This window comes from Plutella xylostella, chromosome 9 (genome assembly GCF_932276165.1).
Source record: "Plutella xylostella chromosome 9, ilPluXylo3.1, whole genome shotgun sequence".
Classification (NCBI taxonomy): Eukaryota; Metazoa; Arthropoda; class Insecta; order Lepidoptera; family Plutellidae; genus Plutella; species Plutella xylostella.
The window spans coordinates 3,160,266-3,179,316 of record NC_063989.1 but is presented as its reverse complement, the minus strand read 5'-3'; the positions used below and the strand labels follow the sequence as shown (position 1 = coordinate 3,179,316).

The following is a 19,051-nucleotide window of genomic DNA, read 5'->3' as shown; positions in this document are numbered from 1 at the left end:
CCGCGCAGCCGGTTTATATACGCTCGTCGCGTGTAGTAGTGTGCGTGCGGCCGTGTAAGCGTGGTGGGGCGTCCATGTGTGTAGTTGCGTTCCATTATATGCATGCTTGCTACATTCTCCCCCTCTGGTACTCGTATATCGTCCCGAGAGAGTAACAGGATCAGTTGGTATTCTTTTTCGGTCTACCTCTGCGTTTGATTGCATTCATGGGGCTTGGTAGTTTGTCATCGGTAGCTCTTTTCTCGAACTTTGTAATGGCAGAAGTGTGAAATTTACCAATAGGTGTATTTGGTGCTTCAGGCGAGCATACTTCATATATTGTGGAAGATATTTTATTTAAGATCTGATAGGGTCCATCTCTTCTTGGTGCAAATTTTGCTGTATAATTTTTCTCTTGATTACTGATCGGATGAGTAGTAATAAGTACAAGATCTCCAACTTTGTATCCACGGAATCTCGATATAGCCCATACGATCGCTAGGGCTTCTTTCTCTGTGACAGAATAGTTGCGTTCAGCGTTATTGAGAAGCCTACTTGCATATTCTACTGGGTGTTCGTTTTCACCCTCCCCCTGGAGTAAAGCTGCCCCTATTGCGTATTGACTAGCGTCTGTTTTCAAAACGAACGGTAGGTTATGGTTAGCTTGACGTAGTATTGGTGCTGTAGTCAAGGCTGTTTTTATCTGTTGGAATGCTCGTTCCTGTTCAATGCACCATTGCCATGGTTCAGTTTTCTTTGTCAATTTTGTCAATGGTCTAGAAATTTCAGCATAATTATGTATAAATCTTCGATACCATGATGCTGTTTGTATAAATGATACCAGTTGTTTTTCGTTTTTCGGTGCTGGCCTATTGGCAATCGCTGATATTTTTTCTGGATCAGCTTTCAGTCCTTCTGGGAGTATTAAATGTCCAAGGTACTTTATTTCAGATCGGCCGAAATTGCATTTCTTTCTATTGGCACGTAAGTTGTATTCTTCGAGTTTCTTGAAGATTTCACGCAGGTCTTCTAGATGTTTTGAAAAGCTTATTGAGCGCACATGGAGGTCATCAAGGAATGCTAGTGCACAATTTGACTTCATGCTTCGTATTAATCTATCCATGAGTCTTTGGAAAGTTGCAGGAGCGTTGCGTAAACCAAAGGGCATTCTTTTGAATTTGTAAGTGCCAAAAGGTGATACAAAGGCCGTCTTATCCTGATCTGCTGTGTCTACCTTGATTTGCCAGTAGCCAGACCTCAGATCTAAGGTTGACATGAATGGCATAGCTTTTGCTTGATGTAGTAAGTCATCCATTCTTGGTAGTGGGTACCGATCTGGTGTTGTTATCTCATTTAATCGTCGATAATCAACGCATACTCTAACATCATTATTTTCTTTTGCTACTAATATAACCGGAGAAGCCCATGGTGAGTCACATTCTTCAATGATATCATTGTATAGCATATCATCGATTTTACCTTTGAGTTGCTGCTGGCGTAATGGTGACATGCGATATGGTTTGATTGCAATAGGTTGATGGTCACCTGTATCGATTTTATGTACTGCATATGATGTAGGTTCTCCATGTTCGGCAAATATGTGTTTATATTCTATCAATAACTCGTTTAATTGCTTTCGCTCAGGTAGAGTAAGTTGTGTACCTTCCTCATCTCTTAGCAAGATATCTACGTTATTATGGAATGAAACATCAAGGGAATACAATTGAGTAGGATTTATTGGTATATAATTGACTCTAGGATCTTTACGACGCACTATGTCTTCATTTTCTGCCCATGGTTCTCGAGGACGGACGATCGGTGGCGGTGAATCAAGTTTTATCGGGTTCCACTTGCGTATCTTGGGGGGTGATGCCTGAGCTGTGTCTGGTGGTGTTTCCGGCATAGGAGATAGTATTGCCAGCTCTCGTGCCCATTTCATGAATTGAGATACTTCCTTGGTTTCTTCTTCGTTGGTACAGGAGTCCATGAAATCCATTTTCATAGCCAGGTGCTTGCTCACGCTTTTCTCAGTCATGACAGCTTCGGTTCTGAGTTGGAGAAACTGGTAATGTTTCTTTGGATTGTCGATGAATGACCAACAACGTTGTGGTAGATTGAGCACGATTCCGGCGGACTCTAGGAAGTCTATTCCCAATAGTGTACGGGTCTCTTCTGCCTCTGGAATAGCAACCATTGTTATTGGCAAGTTGCGATCACCGATGGTAATGATGGTAGTTGTTGATAGGAGGGTAAGCATTTTACTACTGCCGTCAGCAAGGTTGATGTTTGCCGCGCTCTCGGTGAATGTGGCACCGGCCTTAACCATCATTTTATATAGTTTCGCCCCTGCGATACTGGTTCGTGCAGCCGAGTCTAGATAGGCGTAGCCTGCCCAATCGTTTATCGAGACTTCTATGGTTGGGATTTTCACGCCTCCTTGTATTGGGGTTGGGACCATTGAGTAGAAGTGAACAGGCTTCGGGGGAGTTTCTTGATTCTTGCAATTGGTACAATTGCTGCGATAAACCCCTTGTGCGCCACACCCGTAGCACTTGATAGGCTCAGCTACGTCGCTCGCCTTTGATTCGGCAGCGGCGCGCTTCCTGCATTCCTCTATAGCGTGGCCTCTTTTAGTGCAAAAGGTACACCGTTTCTGCCTTGGTTTATTGACAGTTTCTGGATCTTTGTCGGATGAAAGTGGCTCACGTAGGTTTTCGAAGTGGCGGCACTTTGTAAGCAGATCCGAGAATGTTTTGACATCAGATCGTGGCACTTGTCTTTTCATTTCCGTGTTCAGGAGGCCATAGATGAGGTCAATTTGTTCTTCCTCTTTGTGCCTTTTGCTTGGTAGTTGTGCCAGCAAGGCTCTCTTGGCACACAGAAAGTCGTCTATTGGCTCGCGATCACGTTGATGTGACGAAAACAGGTCGACGTAAATTTCGTGCGGTTGCTTTTTCGGAGCGAAGGCAGCTCGAATCAGGTTTAGAGCACTTGACCAAGTTTTGGCTTCCTGCTTGACTCCTTGCCACCAAGTTGAAGCAGTATCTATCAAAAGTAGGCCCAAACCTTCCAGTGCGTCGTCATCTCCGATATTTTCGATCTTCTTAAAAATTGTGATGGCGGCGATGAACTCCTCCACACGGTCATAATTTCTTTCCCCGTTAAAACGAGAAGTGCACTTGGCAAAACTTTTACGACTCATTTCTGTAATCGATGTTGACATCAGTGATTGTATCAAACGACTGAGCTGATCTTCTGTCATCACGACCGACATTTTGAATTGAGGGTAGTTTGTATTTTTTTTTTTTTTTTATTGCGTTTGTTGTTTCTTTTTTTCAGCCAACAGTGTTGCAATGTTGTATTGTTATTGACGATTGTATTCTGTATAGTTGTGATTTTCAACTATGTAGAAATCGTTGGTCATTTTTTTGTCTGGTGATTTATTTCCTTTTACCGCCAGATTATATTTTGCTTGAATTTTCTTGACAGTCAGGTTGTGATGTAACCTGGCTTAGATATTTCCGTTTGGTACCAGATTGTAGTGTAATCTGGCGTGATGATTTCCTTATGTACCAGATTGTAGTTTTCTGGCTAGATATTTTCTTCAGGAACCAGATTATATTGTCCTCTGCTGGCTCTTAGATATTTGCGTTGGGCGCCAGTTGTAGTGTAAACTGGTTAGATATTTTCGTTATTCTCCGGATTGTAATCTTACGGCTTGGTATTTACGTTGGGCGCCAGTTGTAGTGTGGTTATGAATGAAAACTCCAATATCATAGGACTTGTAGATTTATTGTATGATAACACACTAACTTAAATAACATGAGTAGGTATAAGTATTAGATAGGTAACCTAGCATAGAACCTAGGGCGGACTGCGGAGCTATCGCACCCTGATGCTCTCCTAGCTTGCTAACATCTGAGGACGGCGGAGCTATCGCACAGATGAAGCGACCTGACAATGAGCAGACTGCGGAGCTATCGTACTCAATGCCAGCTGGCTATCGAATGAATTACTGCGGCCGCGCAGCCGGTTTATATACGCTCGTCGCGTGTAGTAGTGTGCGTGCGGCCGTGTAAGCGTGGTGGGGCGTCCATGTGTGTAGTTGCGTTCCATTATATGCATGCTTGCTACAGTAGGTATTTGTCGTTAGAAAAGGATAAATTGTATTGTGACTTGAGGGAAAAGGGGCGACCCAGACGGTCTATTCTCTATCATCTAGGGCGTGCAAAACCGGTTAACCGGTTAACCGGAAAACCGGTTAACCGGACAATATATCACGGTTTTTCATAACCGGTTTTGAGAGTTCAAAACCGGAAACCGAAAACCGGGTTTTCACCGATTTCGATCGTATTTTTATATACTTTTTTACATACATTAGAAGTTGAACCCATAAACTCTAAAAATAAAAGAATTTGTATATCGGTTGGCACACTGATGGACACTAAATTAATGGTGAAACTCATAAAAAAGCACTAAAATATTGTATGGAAATTGAGTGACGATTTTCTGGTGCACATGCCGGCACTCTGCCTAGGCGCAGTAAAGCAAACACGACGTCAGTGACCGATGTGTGCGTGTGACGTGTGAGTTCACATTTTTTGCTGTATGAAAACTTATTGCTGTGTGAAAAAAAGGTACTCTGGTTGCACATAATTATAACGTTGAAATCTGGCCCAATAAAGCACAACAAGGTGGTCTTCATACAAACTCTAGGTAAAACAGGACTGCATTGACCGTTGTTGAAAATATAATTAGGCCAAGTGCGGGGACTGCATTCGACGTTATGGACTTTTTTCATGAAGTGTTGAGGACGTCAAATCAAATGCAGTCGTGTCCATCAATGAGTTAGGCTTTCTTTCGTTGCGTTGATATGAACAAATCTGTAATACATCAAAAAACATTCATCATCTTACTGCTACTATAGAGTGGTCGTAAGAATCAGACGATAAATGTTTTTTTTTCAAAATCTGCCTGTATGTTTAAAATATACAATTATTGATGATAACAGAACGATATAAAAACACCATTAAGGTGCCACACACTTTTTTTTGATGTGATAACAGTAAGTACTATGATAATTCTTATTTAACTTTTTTTCCTGTTCACTAAATTATTAATTTGTCATATGGTTGATTAAAAATAGGTAAGTATATCAAAAAAATGTTTTATTCGTATGTTTTGTGGATATCTCTATCTAAGAATATGGGTTCCTTGTTTAATTAGTACTGTATGACAAAAAATATTTAAGTAATATCAAAACCGGTGAAAAACCGGTTACCCGGTTTTGAGGCTGAAAACCGAAAATTCAAAACCGGTTTTGAAAACCTTCCGGTTTTGCACGCCCTAATTCTATGCTATTCTCAGTGGAAGTTTTGCGCATGTAGATAATGCCTTTAGAAACTAATTTCTTCACGATGTTTTCGTTCACCACTAGGTAGGTACCTACATTGTAAAAAAATTACGTACGTGGTATCTCCATATTAAATTCTTGACAAATGTGTCAAAAGTCAAGCAATAATCCCTGGTTATGCTCTAACCCACTATGGAGAAATTGGCACTTTATCCTAACTACTACTAATATAATAAAGGCGAAAGTAGGTAAGTACCTGTGTGTATGTTTCACTCAAAAACTACGGGTTTACCTACGATGTAGACGAAACTTCACAGAAGTATTGCACAGTGGGAGATTTTCTTTTGACGTTTAAAAGTTCCAAAATTGACCAATAGATGGCATTAGGCCTGTCGTTTTTTATGAGCTGCATTCTTCTGAGAGGACGGAAGATGTCATAAATGGTACAAAACTGTCGTAAACTAGTTACAGTGGCGGATTTACCAATAGGCCAAAAAGGCCAGTGCCTAGGGCGGCAGATTTAGGACATTTTTTTTACAGATTTAAAAAAAATAAATTTACGTTTACACAATCTATATATAAATCTTTGCTGAGCCAGCGGTGTAAGTAAGTTAGTAGAATCAATTATAAATAAATGCACTGTAATAGAATAAATATATTCTTTGAATTTAGTGGCAACTGCGGCTGCTGAATCATGCTCAGAAGCTTGTCGCTTTTTCATGCTGCTACAGGAACTTGAAGTTTTTTTTACCCGACTGCCGAAGGCCTGCGATGCTTTGCATTAACATTGGGGCTGGTTTTCATCTTTTAGCATGTAGGTAGTTGGGTATTTTGTTTGTTTATAATTATTGTAAACTTGAAACCACGCTGGCTTAAATTAATGAGGGAAATTGGGAAAGGCAAAACCCTGAATAGAGTTAATTTGAGACGTTAGCCAGCCAGAAAAGAAGCATATGTAATAGTTTAAGAGATTCTTGGCACGCAGTTATTCAGACTTTGAAATCAATCAAAAATGAAAAGCCTGTAACGCAACAAAGAAGCGGCGGGAATACTTTAGAATTTGGAGAAACTGGAAACGGCGGTAATAGTCGGTAGTCGTGTGGAATTTTGTCATAATATGTAGGTACTACATCAGTGATTTTTTTATATATTTTTTGATCCAAACATTTAGCCACCAGGGGGGGGAGGACACTTGAGTCTACCAATGTTTAATATTTCGTAAACCTATCACTGAATCAAAAAATGGTTTGAGCAGACCTTTAATGTTTTTAAAGACATATACAATACCCCGCACCAACAAAAAAATATCCCCACTTTACGTGTATGGAAGGTACAAAATACATTTTTTTTTTCAATATTTTATTTTACCACTTTGTTGAGCCCGTAAATTTGTATATCTTTGCGAAATATCAGCTTGATATCTTTACCCGTTTCTGAGAAAAAAGGTGATGACAGACAGGCAGACAGACGGACAACAATGTGATCCTATAAGGTTTATTTTTCCGTTTATGGTACGAAACCTTAAAAAAAACATCTGAAGAAGTTGGTCACAGACAGACAGACAGAAATATCATTAATTTCACAATCATACTAATAACCGGATTAAACAGTCTTGACATCAGAACCAAGAGGGCCTGTGTCCATTTGTGCAACTTTTCAGTAGAGCCAAAATAATCTTTTACCTCCGTAGGTATAAAACAAACGCATATGTTTGTTTAAGAGTCCAAACACATTATTTCGCTCGGCTAGTTAATGACAATACAAGTGCGTTTCATTTGAAGACAATATCTATGGTATATTAGCGACAAAATCATGTTTTGTATTTTCTAGTATGGATATCAGGCCCATTTTTCGACTGTAACTAGTAACTTAGAGGCTAACGTCAATAAAAGACCTTACAGCTGTATGGATTTTAAAAATACTAGACCAAAACTCAAGGCTTTTGTTAACATCGGACCTTTTGGTTCAAGAAAATAAACGAACGAATGGGAGGTTTTCAACCATAGACAACGTCCATAGACAAAACCCGACAATAGATGGCGCTAGTAAATCTTCATACTGAACAGGACTGCATATTTTTTTATAGCCGGCATGGATTCGAGTCCTTTCAGCCAATACAAAAATCCATGTTTATTCCACAGAATAATACTATGATTAAATAGTTTGCCTACAAGTTGCCTATTAGGCAAATATTGCCAAATACAAATGATTTCGTAGCATAACTGGTATTTGTTGAGAACGTGCAAACTAATAATAATAAATTGCTGTTATAGTTATACATAATATTAAGTGTGAACTAGTTGAGATCATCTGCATCCTCTGTCCATGTCCGAGGCGCGAGAGCTGGGAAAACAATTCTATATCAGCCATATCCAAATCAGGTATAGCCGAGTTACTCATAATATCTCGGAAACTTTCAGGTTCCGGCACTTTTATTTTGAATACGACTTCCGAGTCGGTTACAACTGGTCCAAACAGCTTATCGTAATCTTCAAGTCTGTAACAATAAACAAATAGTTTAGTAGGTATGAAAAGGCAGTGTAGCTGCATTTGTGGTCAACTGCAAATCAACAATAATATTTAGTTACGTACCTCTGGACAAGCACTGCTTTCTTTCCAGAAAGTTTTGCTTTGCGTTTTCGTAGCTCGTCCTTCAGGCGTACAGTTGACCATGATCCATAGTCTTTTCCCATGATTGTTTCAAGGTCCGGAGTACAGGCAGGGGTAAATCGTAATGGCAAGCAAGGGTCCAGGGGGAGTGCAAAGGTCGGTCGGGTATAGAAGTCACAAAAGTCCAAAAGAATAGCCAGAGTCGTCGAAATTATCACAAAACACAGCACCGGAGACATTCGCGTAGCTACAAGAGAAACCGAATGACATAACATTTGTTTTGTAGTAGGTCTGTGACATTTGTCATCTCCGTTTCCTCAGAAGAATGTAGCTCACTACTAAAAACGACAGGCCGAATGCCATCTATTGGTCGATTTTGGAACTACTGGAAAATCTCCCATTGAATATCAGAAGTCAGTAGGGGCGGCAAAAATTTAATGGCCTACTGGCGGCAAATTTGTAAATCCGCCACTGACTAGTTAGCACTTAATATTATGCATAATATAACAGCTACTTATTGCATATGGTTGAATTCACATCCATTGGGTTTTTGTATTGGCTGAAAGGACTGGAATCCATGCCGGCTAAAAAATATATGCAGTGCTGTTGAGTATGAAGTTTTACTAGCGCCATCTATAATCGGTTTTAGTTTATGGTTGTTGTCTATGGTTGAAAATCTCCCATTGTCAGTACAACACATAGGTACCTATACCTACGAATAGTATAATAACACTTGACCGCTTTTTAAAGTCTTTCGGTATGAAATGAACATTGATTAAAACCGTTTAAACCATTAGTAATTTTGAAATTATACCCAGCGTAGGTTGATTGCCTAAAATACTGAAGACCCGAGCCTTGTTAATAAAACTTTATTTTGCGGCCAGCAGTTGAACCTAGAACTTTCGCCACAACAGTCACACTCAGTGTACCTACCCACCACCGCATACGCTTATAATTATTATTTAAATTACATTTATAATTTGATTACTTTGATTTAGAATCACCGGTGACAGTTATCAAAGAGACGAGAAATGTCAAGAAGGATTCCGTAGTTAAAGAGGAAATCCCGTTTAACTGTACAGACTGTGAAGTTGAAAAAGTAAGTATCATGTATCACTTCTTTGTTCTTACTTCCTACTACATGCATGTACCTACTTAAGTAGCTTCTAGGTATGTAGTAAGTACTTTAATTGATTTCTTAAACGTTTTGACATGGCTATATTTAAAGCAAATCGGAAAGCAATTCATTCCACAGATTAAAAGCTTCAAAAGAAAACATCTCCTATTTCAAAAGGCGTAGCCGACGCTCCAACTTCAATTAGTAGAATGAAGTACCGGACCGGTAGTTTTGACTCATTTTTCCACGGAAATTTTCAGCACAATTCTTTATTTTTTCAGGTAATGTTCGGTAACGAAACTCTTGAAAATGATACCAGCAAACCAGAGCACTACACTGTAAGTATTTTTGTTAGATATAAAAGTTTCGCATTTTTGCTTTTTTTGTTTGAAATAAAATTTTCCTGAAAATAACGAGCTCCAAACCATTTTCAGAATTACTCTTCTCCTTTAAAAAGCATGGTTTTCTGAAAGCACTATTTAGGTTCCATGAAATAATCGTTCTCCGATAGAACAGTTGGTCGAAAGCTCTGTCGACGACCACGACAGTCGATTCACTGAAAGATTGTTTCTGTAATAGAATTATTGTTCGGCATTATTCCTGATTACTAAGTATAAGCTCATTTTTATTCGAGAATTCCCTAGTCTAACTAACAATGTATAAAATATTGCAGGTGGAAGATAAAATAATTAAAGTATCAATTGAAAAATTCGATACGTTGAATGCAGGCGACTATTCTGCCACCTTCAAATTTAAGGAACGTGAACCTCATACTGAAGTGATTTTATCCCTATCTTTGGGTAAGTTGAATAATAGAAATAATTACTTCAATGTTTATAAGTAGGTAGGTATTTATCGTTAGAAAAGGATAAATTGTATTGTGACTTGAGGGAAAAGGGGCGACCCAGACGGTCTATTCTCTATATTCTATGCTATTCTCAGTGGAAGTTTTGCGCATGTAGATAATTCCTTTAGGAACTAATTTCTTCACGATGTTTTCGTTCACCACTAGGTAGGTACCTACATTGTAAAAAAATTACAGTTCCCCAAAATTGATAATGCACATAGAAATCTTCGTCATTGTTCGGCAACGGCCGTATTTCCGAGCGTTAGAAAACTATTATGTATTTAGAGTGGTTAAGTGCATTTTCTTCATGAAATTTTAGTAGAATTATATAATTGGTGCTAAAAGAGATAATTGATTTATCAGTAACGAAATTTGATTCGATAATTCATAATATTCCATAATATTAAAATTTACTTCGAAAATGTTACAGTAGGTACTTTTCAAGTGTCTTACTGAAGCTGATGTAAAGATGGATGAAAGAAGGTTTGAATAACACAAGGTTTATATTATAAGGAGAAATGGATTTCAAACACAGGTTTACATTAAAAATTTTAAATCTCAGTTCAAAAGTATTTACAGCACTGATTATTTCACATTAATAAAAATGTTTACATTAAAATCTCAGTTCAAAAGTATTTACCGCGCTGATCATTCACAATAATTTTACAATTACAAACTTGGTCTTTTGGGTGTGGCTTTATTGGCAAAGTGATGTCTATCAATGTGACGTATATTTTATTCTTAAATGTGCCTCATAATATGGCGTCGTCAAAAATAATTAAAGTTGAAATTAAATTCACATTTGAAAAAAATAACAAGAACGATGTGTGATTGCAGCTCTTTATAATTCCACAAAAGTAATACTGATCTTGACCTTGAGACCTTTGACTGATCGGTGACAGCCACCGACCGCCCAAATTGTTTTCGATTATGTGTCAACAAGGATCAAAATGCAAGTGCTTTGTTTAACGCTGTAAGGATTCAATGATTCGGGTGTTTCCGGGAATACGACAGTTTGCGAAGATTTGCATGCGCATTATTAATATGGGAGAACTGTACGTACGTGACGATCAAAGCTTCTATTTTTGAAAAATCTGGTAATCTAGATTTGACACCCTGAGTGTTGCAGTTAAGTTGCATTTGCGTTTTTCAGTGTGTTCTGGACCTTAGTAGATAAAATATACTTACTTACCTCTTTTGCAAACCTCTTTTTACCTATTTACTTAACTCTGAACTCTCTTGTTACAGAATGATGGCTCTATTCACGAATATCAACCCTAGATTAAATAAGTACTTATAATTATTTAATCTGAACTGCAAATAATAAAATTATGCATAGCATAAAATCGGTGTTTTTTTACTTACCTATTCATACAATTCACAAGTTGAGTATAACCTATTGCAGTGTTGCCTGAAGTAGACTTCAGTGGTGTGGACTTGTGGAATGGAGAGATATAGGACCCCGGACTATAGCCTTGCTTGTTCAGCTGATAACTAAGATTTTCTTGTGTATATCATTGTGTGTATCATTCTGGTATCTGGAAAAAGTTGGTGTAGGTAGGTATGTAAGTTCTTACATACCTATATCCGCCTCCTAGTAAAAAAATATTAATGCCTTTGCCCGCCGCCGGGCTATCGGTACTATGTATGGCTGGTGGTAATACAAGTTCAAGGCTCAAGGAACATACATAAGTAGTTAGTCAGGTACGGTCAGCTGCATAAGTCGTTATACACTTTTGTACCTTGTCAAACTGACGAACCGTCAATATTTCAATGGATGGATAGGCGGTTTCAGATTGACAAGGTACAAAAGTGTATAGCTACTTATGCAGCTGACTGTAGGTACTTCTCTTACATTAGAGCTTGCCATTGAGTATGAATGGTCTGGAGACGAAATAGGCAGACGTTCCCCTCTGCCGGGGTATCTAGTGGGCCAGAAAGGCCCACCGATTAATAAAAACTAGTTGCAGTCTCAATTTTCACTAGACTCAATCTAGTTGGCAAAGCGTTCGTTTCATACAAAATGATTTGTTTACATACTAAAATGACAGCTTCAATTCATACCGGATACCGGATTTGATCACCGATTTGGTCATGGTTTATTGTTATTAGCATGTTACGCAGCCTCGTCATCCAGACCATGCACTCAGGGAATATGTGCTGGCGCGGCATCGGGGACGACGATGCCTAGTGACGCGACACGCGAGTCACGTAGGTTTGTATTCCTCCGATTACGTGGAATTAAGCATAGGTTATATTTTCTTACATACGACTTACATTCCCTAGAGAGTCTAACTAACAATGTATAAAATATTGCAGGTGGATGATAAAATAATTAAAGTATCAATTGAAAAATTCAATACGTCGAATGCAGGCGACTATTCTGCCACCTTCACATTTAAGGAGGGGAAACACGAACCTCATACTGAAGTGATTTTATCCCTATCTTTGGGTAAGTTGAATAATGGAAATAATTACTTCAATGTATATAAGTAGGTAGGTATTTATCGTTAGAAAAGGATAAATTGTATTGTGACTTGAGGGAAAAGGGGCGACCCAGACGGTCTATTCTCTATATTCTATGCTATTCTCAGTGGAAGTTTTGCGCATGTAGATAATTCCTTTAGAAACTAATTTCTCACGATGTTTTCGTTCACCACTAGGTAGGTACCTACATTGTAAAAAAATTACGTACGTGGTATCTCCATATTAAATTCTTGACAAATGTGTCAAAAGTCAAGCAATAATCCCTGGTTATACTCTAACCCACTATGGAGAAATTGGCACTTTATCCTAACTACTACTAATATAATAAAGGCGAAAGTAGGTAAGTACCTGTGTGTATGTTTCACTCAAAAACTACGGGTTTACCTACGATGTAGACGAAACTTCACAGAAGTATTGCACAGTGGGCATTGACATATATATTACTAGCGTAAGGACAGGGCCTCCCACTCAAAAAAATGGCACCCGCGAGTTGGCCCTAAAATCGTAATTTTAGGGCCAACGCTCCTCAGTCGACAGTTGTCTGTGGCCGAGAGATGGTCTTGTGAATCTTGTGATAAATATTTAGTTGTGTTGTAAAAGGCTGCAAAAACCATTATACTAAGGTCAAAAAGAAACATCGAATATCGTATCATCGGTAATTACCATTAAATTAAGTAATAAACACATTATAAAGTGATAATTATTTTACTACCAAAGTCTACAATGGCCGCGCGCTGTAACCTTGTGCGGACGTCATTTTTGTTGACTATCCTCCGAGAACATTTTCTTGTTGCACACACTTACGTTTTGGAGCTTGATTTTTAGTCCATTTGTCCGGGACGCTCTACAGGTCTACAGCCCAAAACAGTTTTAATTTTAGTAGTTGGATTTGTCTTAAATTATTGATATGGCGCCTGCAAATAATAAAACAATGTCCGGGATGGTAAATTATTAACGCACGTACAAGGTTACGTCGTCAAGATAGTTGCTAGGCACTGACATAGTTCAAACAAATTATGACAGATAACAGTTATTTTGCTTGTATGAAGAAGGTTTGAGTAAAGTGTTCTGAAGGGCCTATCCTTCCTTTTGAAATCATTGTCAGTACAACACATAGGTACCTATACCTACGAATAGTATAATAACACTTGACCGCTTTTTAAAGTCTTTCGGTATGAAATGAACATTGATTAAAACCGTTAGTAATTTTGAAATTATACCCAGCGTAGGTTGATTGCCTAAAATACTGAAGACCCGAGCCTTGTTAATAAAACTTTATTTTGCGGCCAGCAGTTGAACCTAGAACTTTCACCACAACAGTCACACTCAGTGTACCTACCCACCACCGCATACGCTTATAATTATTATTTAAATTACATTTATAATTTGATTACTTTGATTTAGAATCACCGGTGACAGTTATCAAACAGACGAGAAATGTCAAGAAGGATTCCGTAGTTAAAGAGGAAATCCCGTTTAACTGTACAGACTGTGAAGTTGAAAAAGTAAGTAGCATGTATCACTTCTTTGTTCTTACTTCCTACTACATGCATGTACCTACTTAAGTAGCTTCTAGGTATGTAGTAAGTACTTTAATTGATTTCTTAAACGTTTTGACATGGCTATATTTAAAGCAAATCGGAAAGCAATTCATTCCACAGATTAAAAGCTTCAAAAGAAAACATCTCCTATTTCAAAAGGCGTAGCCGACGCTCCAACTTCAATTAGTAGAATGAAGTACCGGACCGGTAGTTTTGACTCATTTTTCCACGGAAATTTTCAGCACAATTCTTTATTTTTTCAGGTAATGTTCGGTAACGAATCTCTTGAAAATGATACCAGCAAAGCAGTGCACTACACTGTAAGTATTTTTGTTAGATATAAAAGTTTCGCATTTTTGCTTTTTTTGTTTGAAATAAAATTTTCCTGAAAATAACGAGCTCCAAACCATTTTCAGAATTACCCTTCTCCTTTAAAAAGCATGGTTTGCTGAAAGCACTATTTAGGTTCCATGAAATAATCGTTCTCCGATAGAACAGTTGGTCGAAAGCTCTGTCGACGACCACTACAGTCGATTCACTGAAAGATTGTTTCTGTAATAGAATTATTGCTCGGCATTATTCCTGATTACTAAGTATAGGCTCCTTTTATTCGAGAATTCCCGAGAGAGTCTAACTAACAATGTATAAAATATTGCAGGTGGAAGATAAAATAATTAAAGTATCAATTGAAAAATTCAATACGTCGAATGCAGGCGACTATTCTGCCACCTTCACATTTAAGGAGGGGAAACACGAACCTCATACTGAAGTGATTTTATCCCTATCTTTGGGTAAGTTGAATAATGGAAATAATTACTTCAATGTATATAAGTAGGTAGGTATTTATCGTTAGAAAAGGATAAATTGTATTGTGACTTGAGGGAAAAGGGGCGACCCAGACGGTCTATTCTCTATATTCTATGCTATTCTCAGTGGAAGTTTTGCGCATGTAGATAATGCCTTTAGAAACTAATTTCTTCACGATGTTTTCGTTCACCACTAGGTAGGTACCTACATTGTAAAAAAATTACGTACGTGGTATCTCCATATTAAATTCTTGACAAATGTGTCAAAAGTCAAGCAATAATCCCTGGTTATGCTCTAACCCACTATGGAGAAATTGGCACTTTATCCTAACTACTACTAATATAATAAAGGCGAAAGTAGGTAAGTACCTGTGTGTATGTTTCACTCAAAAACTACGGGTTTACCTATGATGTAGTTGTAGACGAAACTTCACAGAAGTATTGCACAGTGGGAGATTTTCTTTTGACGTTTAAAAGTTCCAAAATTTACCAATAGATGGCATTAGGCCTGTCGTTTTTTATGAGCTGCATTCTTCTGAGAGGACGGAAGATGTCATAAATGGTACAAAACTGTCGTAAACTAGTTACAGTGGCGGATTTACCAATAGGCCAAAAAGGCCAGTGCCTAGGGCGGCAGATTTAGAGGGGCGGCAGATTTTGGACATTTTTTTTACAGATTTAAAAAAAATAATCACAATCTATATATAAATCTTTGCTGAGCCAGCGGTGTAAGTAAGTTAGTAGAATCAATTATAAATAAATGCACTGTAATAGATTCATCAGCTAGATTCATTAAAAAAACCAGATGGTACCTACACAAAAAACGAAACCGAAAGGAACAGCCTTCTGCTGCTCACGCACTTCCCTGGCTGTGAAATGCTAGCAGAAGAGTCGTGTGATCAAGAACAGCTGTCACCAATAATTAATTCTTCTAGTTACGCTGAATCTATTGCGGCCGCCGTAATAAATGAAGAAAAAGTAAGATGGGCTATCACCTCTTTCCTTCCCTTCAAATCGCCGGGAGCAGACGGTATAGTGCCGGCTCTCCTACAGTGGGAGGTAGATATTATCTCACCACGGCTAGTAGGTATCTTCAGAGCCTGTATAGCCCTCGGGTATATACCTAAGGGATGGAGGGAGGTGAAAGTAGTATTTTTGCCTAAGGCGGGTAAAGATGACTACACCTCTCCGAAAGCCTATAGACCCATTAGTCTGTCATCATTTCTTCTTAAAACTTTAGAACGACTGTGTGACAGATATATACGTGACGGTGCACTTTCCGTGAAACCTGTCCATCCTAACCAACATGCATACCAACCGGGTAAGTCAACAGAGTCGGCCTTACACGCAGTGGTAAGCAAAATTGAAAATTCAATATTGTTACAACAATCCTGCCTTGCAGTTTTTATCGATATTGAAGGAGCCTTTGATAAAACTATGTTCAATAGCATAAGTAATAACCTTAAAAATCATGATGTAGACCCGGTCATCAGTGCCTGGATAACAAATATGCTTAAATCAAGAACAGTATCTTTTACTTCAACAAATACAATAAGATGCAAAGTAGCAAAGGGATGTCCGCAGGGTGGAGTGTTATCTCCATTGCTGTGGGTTTTAGTTGTGAATGATCTACTTTGCGATCTAAATAATAAAGGTTTTACAACAATAGCCTACGCCGATGACGTTACGATTCTCATTGGCGGTCTGTTTGTAAATACCTTATGTGAAAGGATGCAACTTGCACTGAACATCATAGAGGAATGGTGTCACAAACATGAATTGTCAGTGAACCCAACCAAAACGGAAATGGTTCTATTTACCAAAAAGACTAAGATAGGTAATTTAAAGCTACCTAAACTTTTTAATACAACCTTAAAGTTAACAAATGAGGTAAAGTATCTCGGCATATGGCTAGACCACCGCCTAAGCTGGTCTAAACATGTGGAGAAAACCCTAAGTAAAGCAACAATATCCCTATACCAAACTAGGAAACTTGTTGGATCCAAATGGGGACTCAAGCCAAAGCTGTGTAAATGGTTGTACACAGCGGTGGTCAGACCTATAATAACATATGGAGCAGTGGTTTGGTGGCAAAGATCGAACCTCATTACTGTGAAAAACAAACTACGACAGTTTCAAAGGCTTGCATGCGTTTCAATCACTGGATGTATGAAGTCAACCCCAACAGCCGCCCTAGAAATAATTCTAGGACTTCCACCACTCGATATTATCATCAAGCAGGAAGCTAAAGCGGCGGCGATAAGGCTAAGTAACATGGGACTATGGTCAACGAATACTACTGCACAGGGACACACTCGCATACTTGACATTGCCAAGTTGTCGGCTCCCGGGTCCACTGAATGCAGCGACACTACTATAAAGACGTTTATCTTCAACAGAAGCTACACTATCCAGCGAGATCAGTGTGGCACATCAGACGAAAACAATTACGACATCAATATCTACATTGACGGAGCCAAGAACAAGAAGGGCAGCGGTGGAGGTGTCTTCTGCCCGGAACTTAATTTACAATACTCTGTCAGCTTCGGGAACAAAGCTACTGTTTTTCAGGCAGAAGCTGCCAGCCTACTTGACGGAGCTACACAAATAAAAGACACAAAAAATAGCAATATCTGCTTCTACACAGACAGTATGGCTATTTTAGGTGCCTTAGGCAGAACTGTAACAAAATCTAAATTAATTTTAGAATGTCACAGAACACTGGAAAACCTAAGCATTTCAAATAATGTAACAGTACAGTGGATTAAAAGTCATAACGACAACATAGGAAATTGCGAGGCTGACCGACTAGCAAGAATGGGATCAAATACCCTACCAATAGGGCCAGAACCATTTATTAGTTTGTCATCAAAGGCAATAAGGCAAGTTCTCACCGATAAAACACTATCTGAACACAATCAGGAGTGGAAAAATCGTGTAGATTGCAGACAAACTAAAGCGTTTATTGTATCACACAACCATAAACTTACACGCTACTTACTCAACCTGTCCCGTAGTAATATATCATTAATGGTAGGATTAATAACGGGACATTGTTGCGTGAATAAACACTTATATACCATAGGTAACTCAACTAGTCCCTTATGTAGGACATGTAAGGAAGTAGATGAGACGGTTGAACATATTCTGTTAGCTTGTCCACCTACTACAGAAACAAGATTATCTATTCTTGGACCAACAGAGCGCCTACCTCAGCTATTACAACACCCAGGCCTGCTACTCCAGTTTACTCGGGAGCTAGGCTGGCTGAGCTGAAATCAAGGGGATATGTACAAAGGTTCCACTCGAGAGAGCCACGTACAGGAACTTCACCCCCTATGAGAATAGAATAGAATAGAATAGCACTGTAATAGAATAAATATATTCTTTGAATTTAGTGGCAACTGCGGCTGCTGAATCATGCTCAGAAGCTTGTCGCTTTTTCATGCTGCTACAGGAAGTTGAAGTTTTTTTTACCCGACTGCCGAAGGCCTGCGATGCTTTCCATTAACATTGGGGCTGGTTTTCATCTTTTAGCATGTAGTCGGGTTTTTTGTTTGTTTATAATTATTTTAAACTTGAAACCACGCTGGCTTAAATTAATGAAGGAAATTGGGAAAGGCAAAACCCTGAATAGAGTTAATTTGAGACGTTAGCCAGCCAGAAAAGAAGCATATGTAATAGTTTAAGAGATTCTTGGCACGCAGTTATTCAGACTTTGAAATCAATCAAAAATGAAAAGCCTGTAACGCAACAAAGAAGCGGCGGGAATACTTTAGAATTTGGAGAAACTGGAAACGGCGGTAATAGTAGGTAGTCGTGTGGAATTTTGTCATAATATGTAGGTACTACATCAGTGATTTTTTTATATATTTTTTGATCCAAACATTCAGCCACCAGGGGGGGGAGGACCCTTGAGTCTACCAATGTTTAATATTTCGTAAACCTATGACTGAATCAAAAAATGGTTTGAGCAGACCTTTAATGTTTTTAAAGACATATACAATACCCCGCACCAACAAAAAAATATCCCCACTTTACGTGTATGGAAGGTACAAAATACTTTTTTTTTCAATATTTTATTTTACCACTTTGTTGAGCCCGTAAATTTGTATATCTTTGCGAAATATCAGCTTGATATCTTTACCCGTTTCTGAGAAAAAAGGTGATGACAGACAGGCAGACAGACGGACAACAATGTGATCCTATAAGGTTTATTTTTCCGTGGTCTGCCTCTGTGGTCTAGTGGTAGAAGCTTCGCTTCATGACCCAGACGTCCCGGGTTCGATTCCCGGGTGGGACCATCAATTT

General features: G+C 38.6%; 1 protein-coding gene and 1 long non-coding RNA gene across 6 annotated transcripts in view; one reads left to right on the top strand and one right to left on the bottom strand.

The window, feature by feature from the left end:
- The window catches only part of LOC105383085, a 31,545-nt gene that overhangs the window by 7,744 nt on the left and 4,750 nt on the right, over positions 1-19,051 (top strand). For 3 of the 5 annotated variants that reach the window (XM_048623024.1, XM_048623023.1, XM_048623022.1), the window contains 6 exons: positions 8,941-9,041; positions 9,341-9,397; positions 9,733-9,859; positions 13,798-13,898; positions 14,198-14,254; positions 14,593-14,725. In XM_048623024.1, coding sequence (XP_048478981.1) covers positions 8,941-9,041; positions 9,341-9,397; positions 9,733-9,859; positions 13,798-13,898; positions 14,198-14,254; positions 14,593-14,725 — 576 coding nt within the window. The remainder of the gene's footprint in view (positions 1-8,940; positions 9,042-9,340; positions 9,398-9,732; positions 9,860-13,797; positions 13,899-14,197; positions 14,255-14,592; positions 14,726-19,051) is intronic. The other 2 variants (XM_048623025.1, XM_048623026.1) reach the window with 2 other exon arrangements.
- Positions 7,761-8,344, bottom strand: LOC125488940. Its single transcript, XR_007266617.1, has 2 exons — positions 7,925-8,344; positions 7,761-7,829 (listed from the first exon to the last, which is right to left on the bottom strand). It is a non-coding gene; the product is annotated as an uncharacterized LOC125488940 (long non-coding RNA).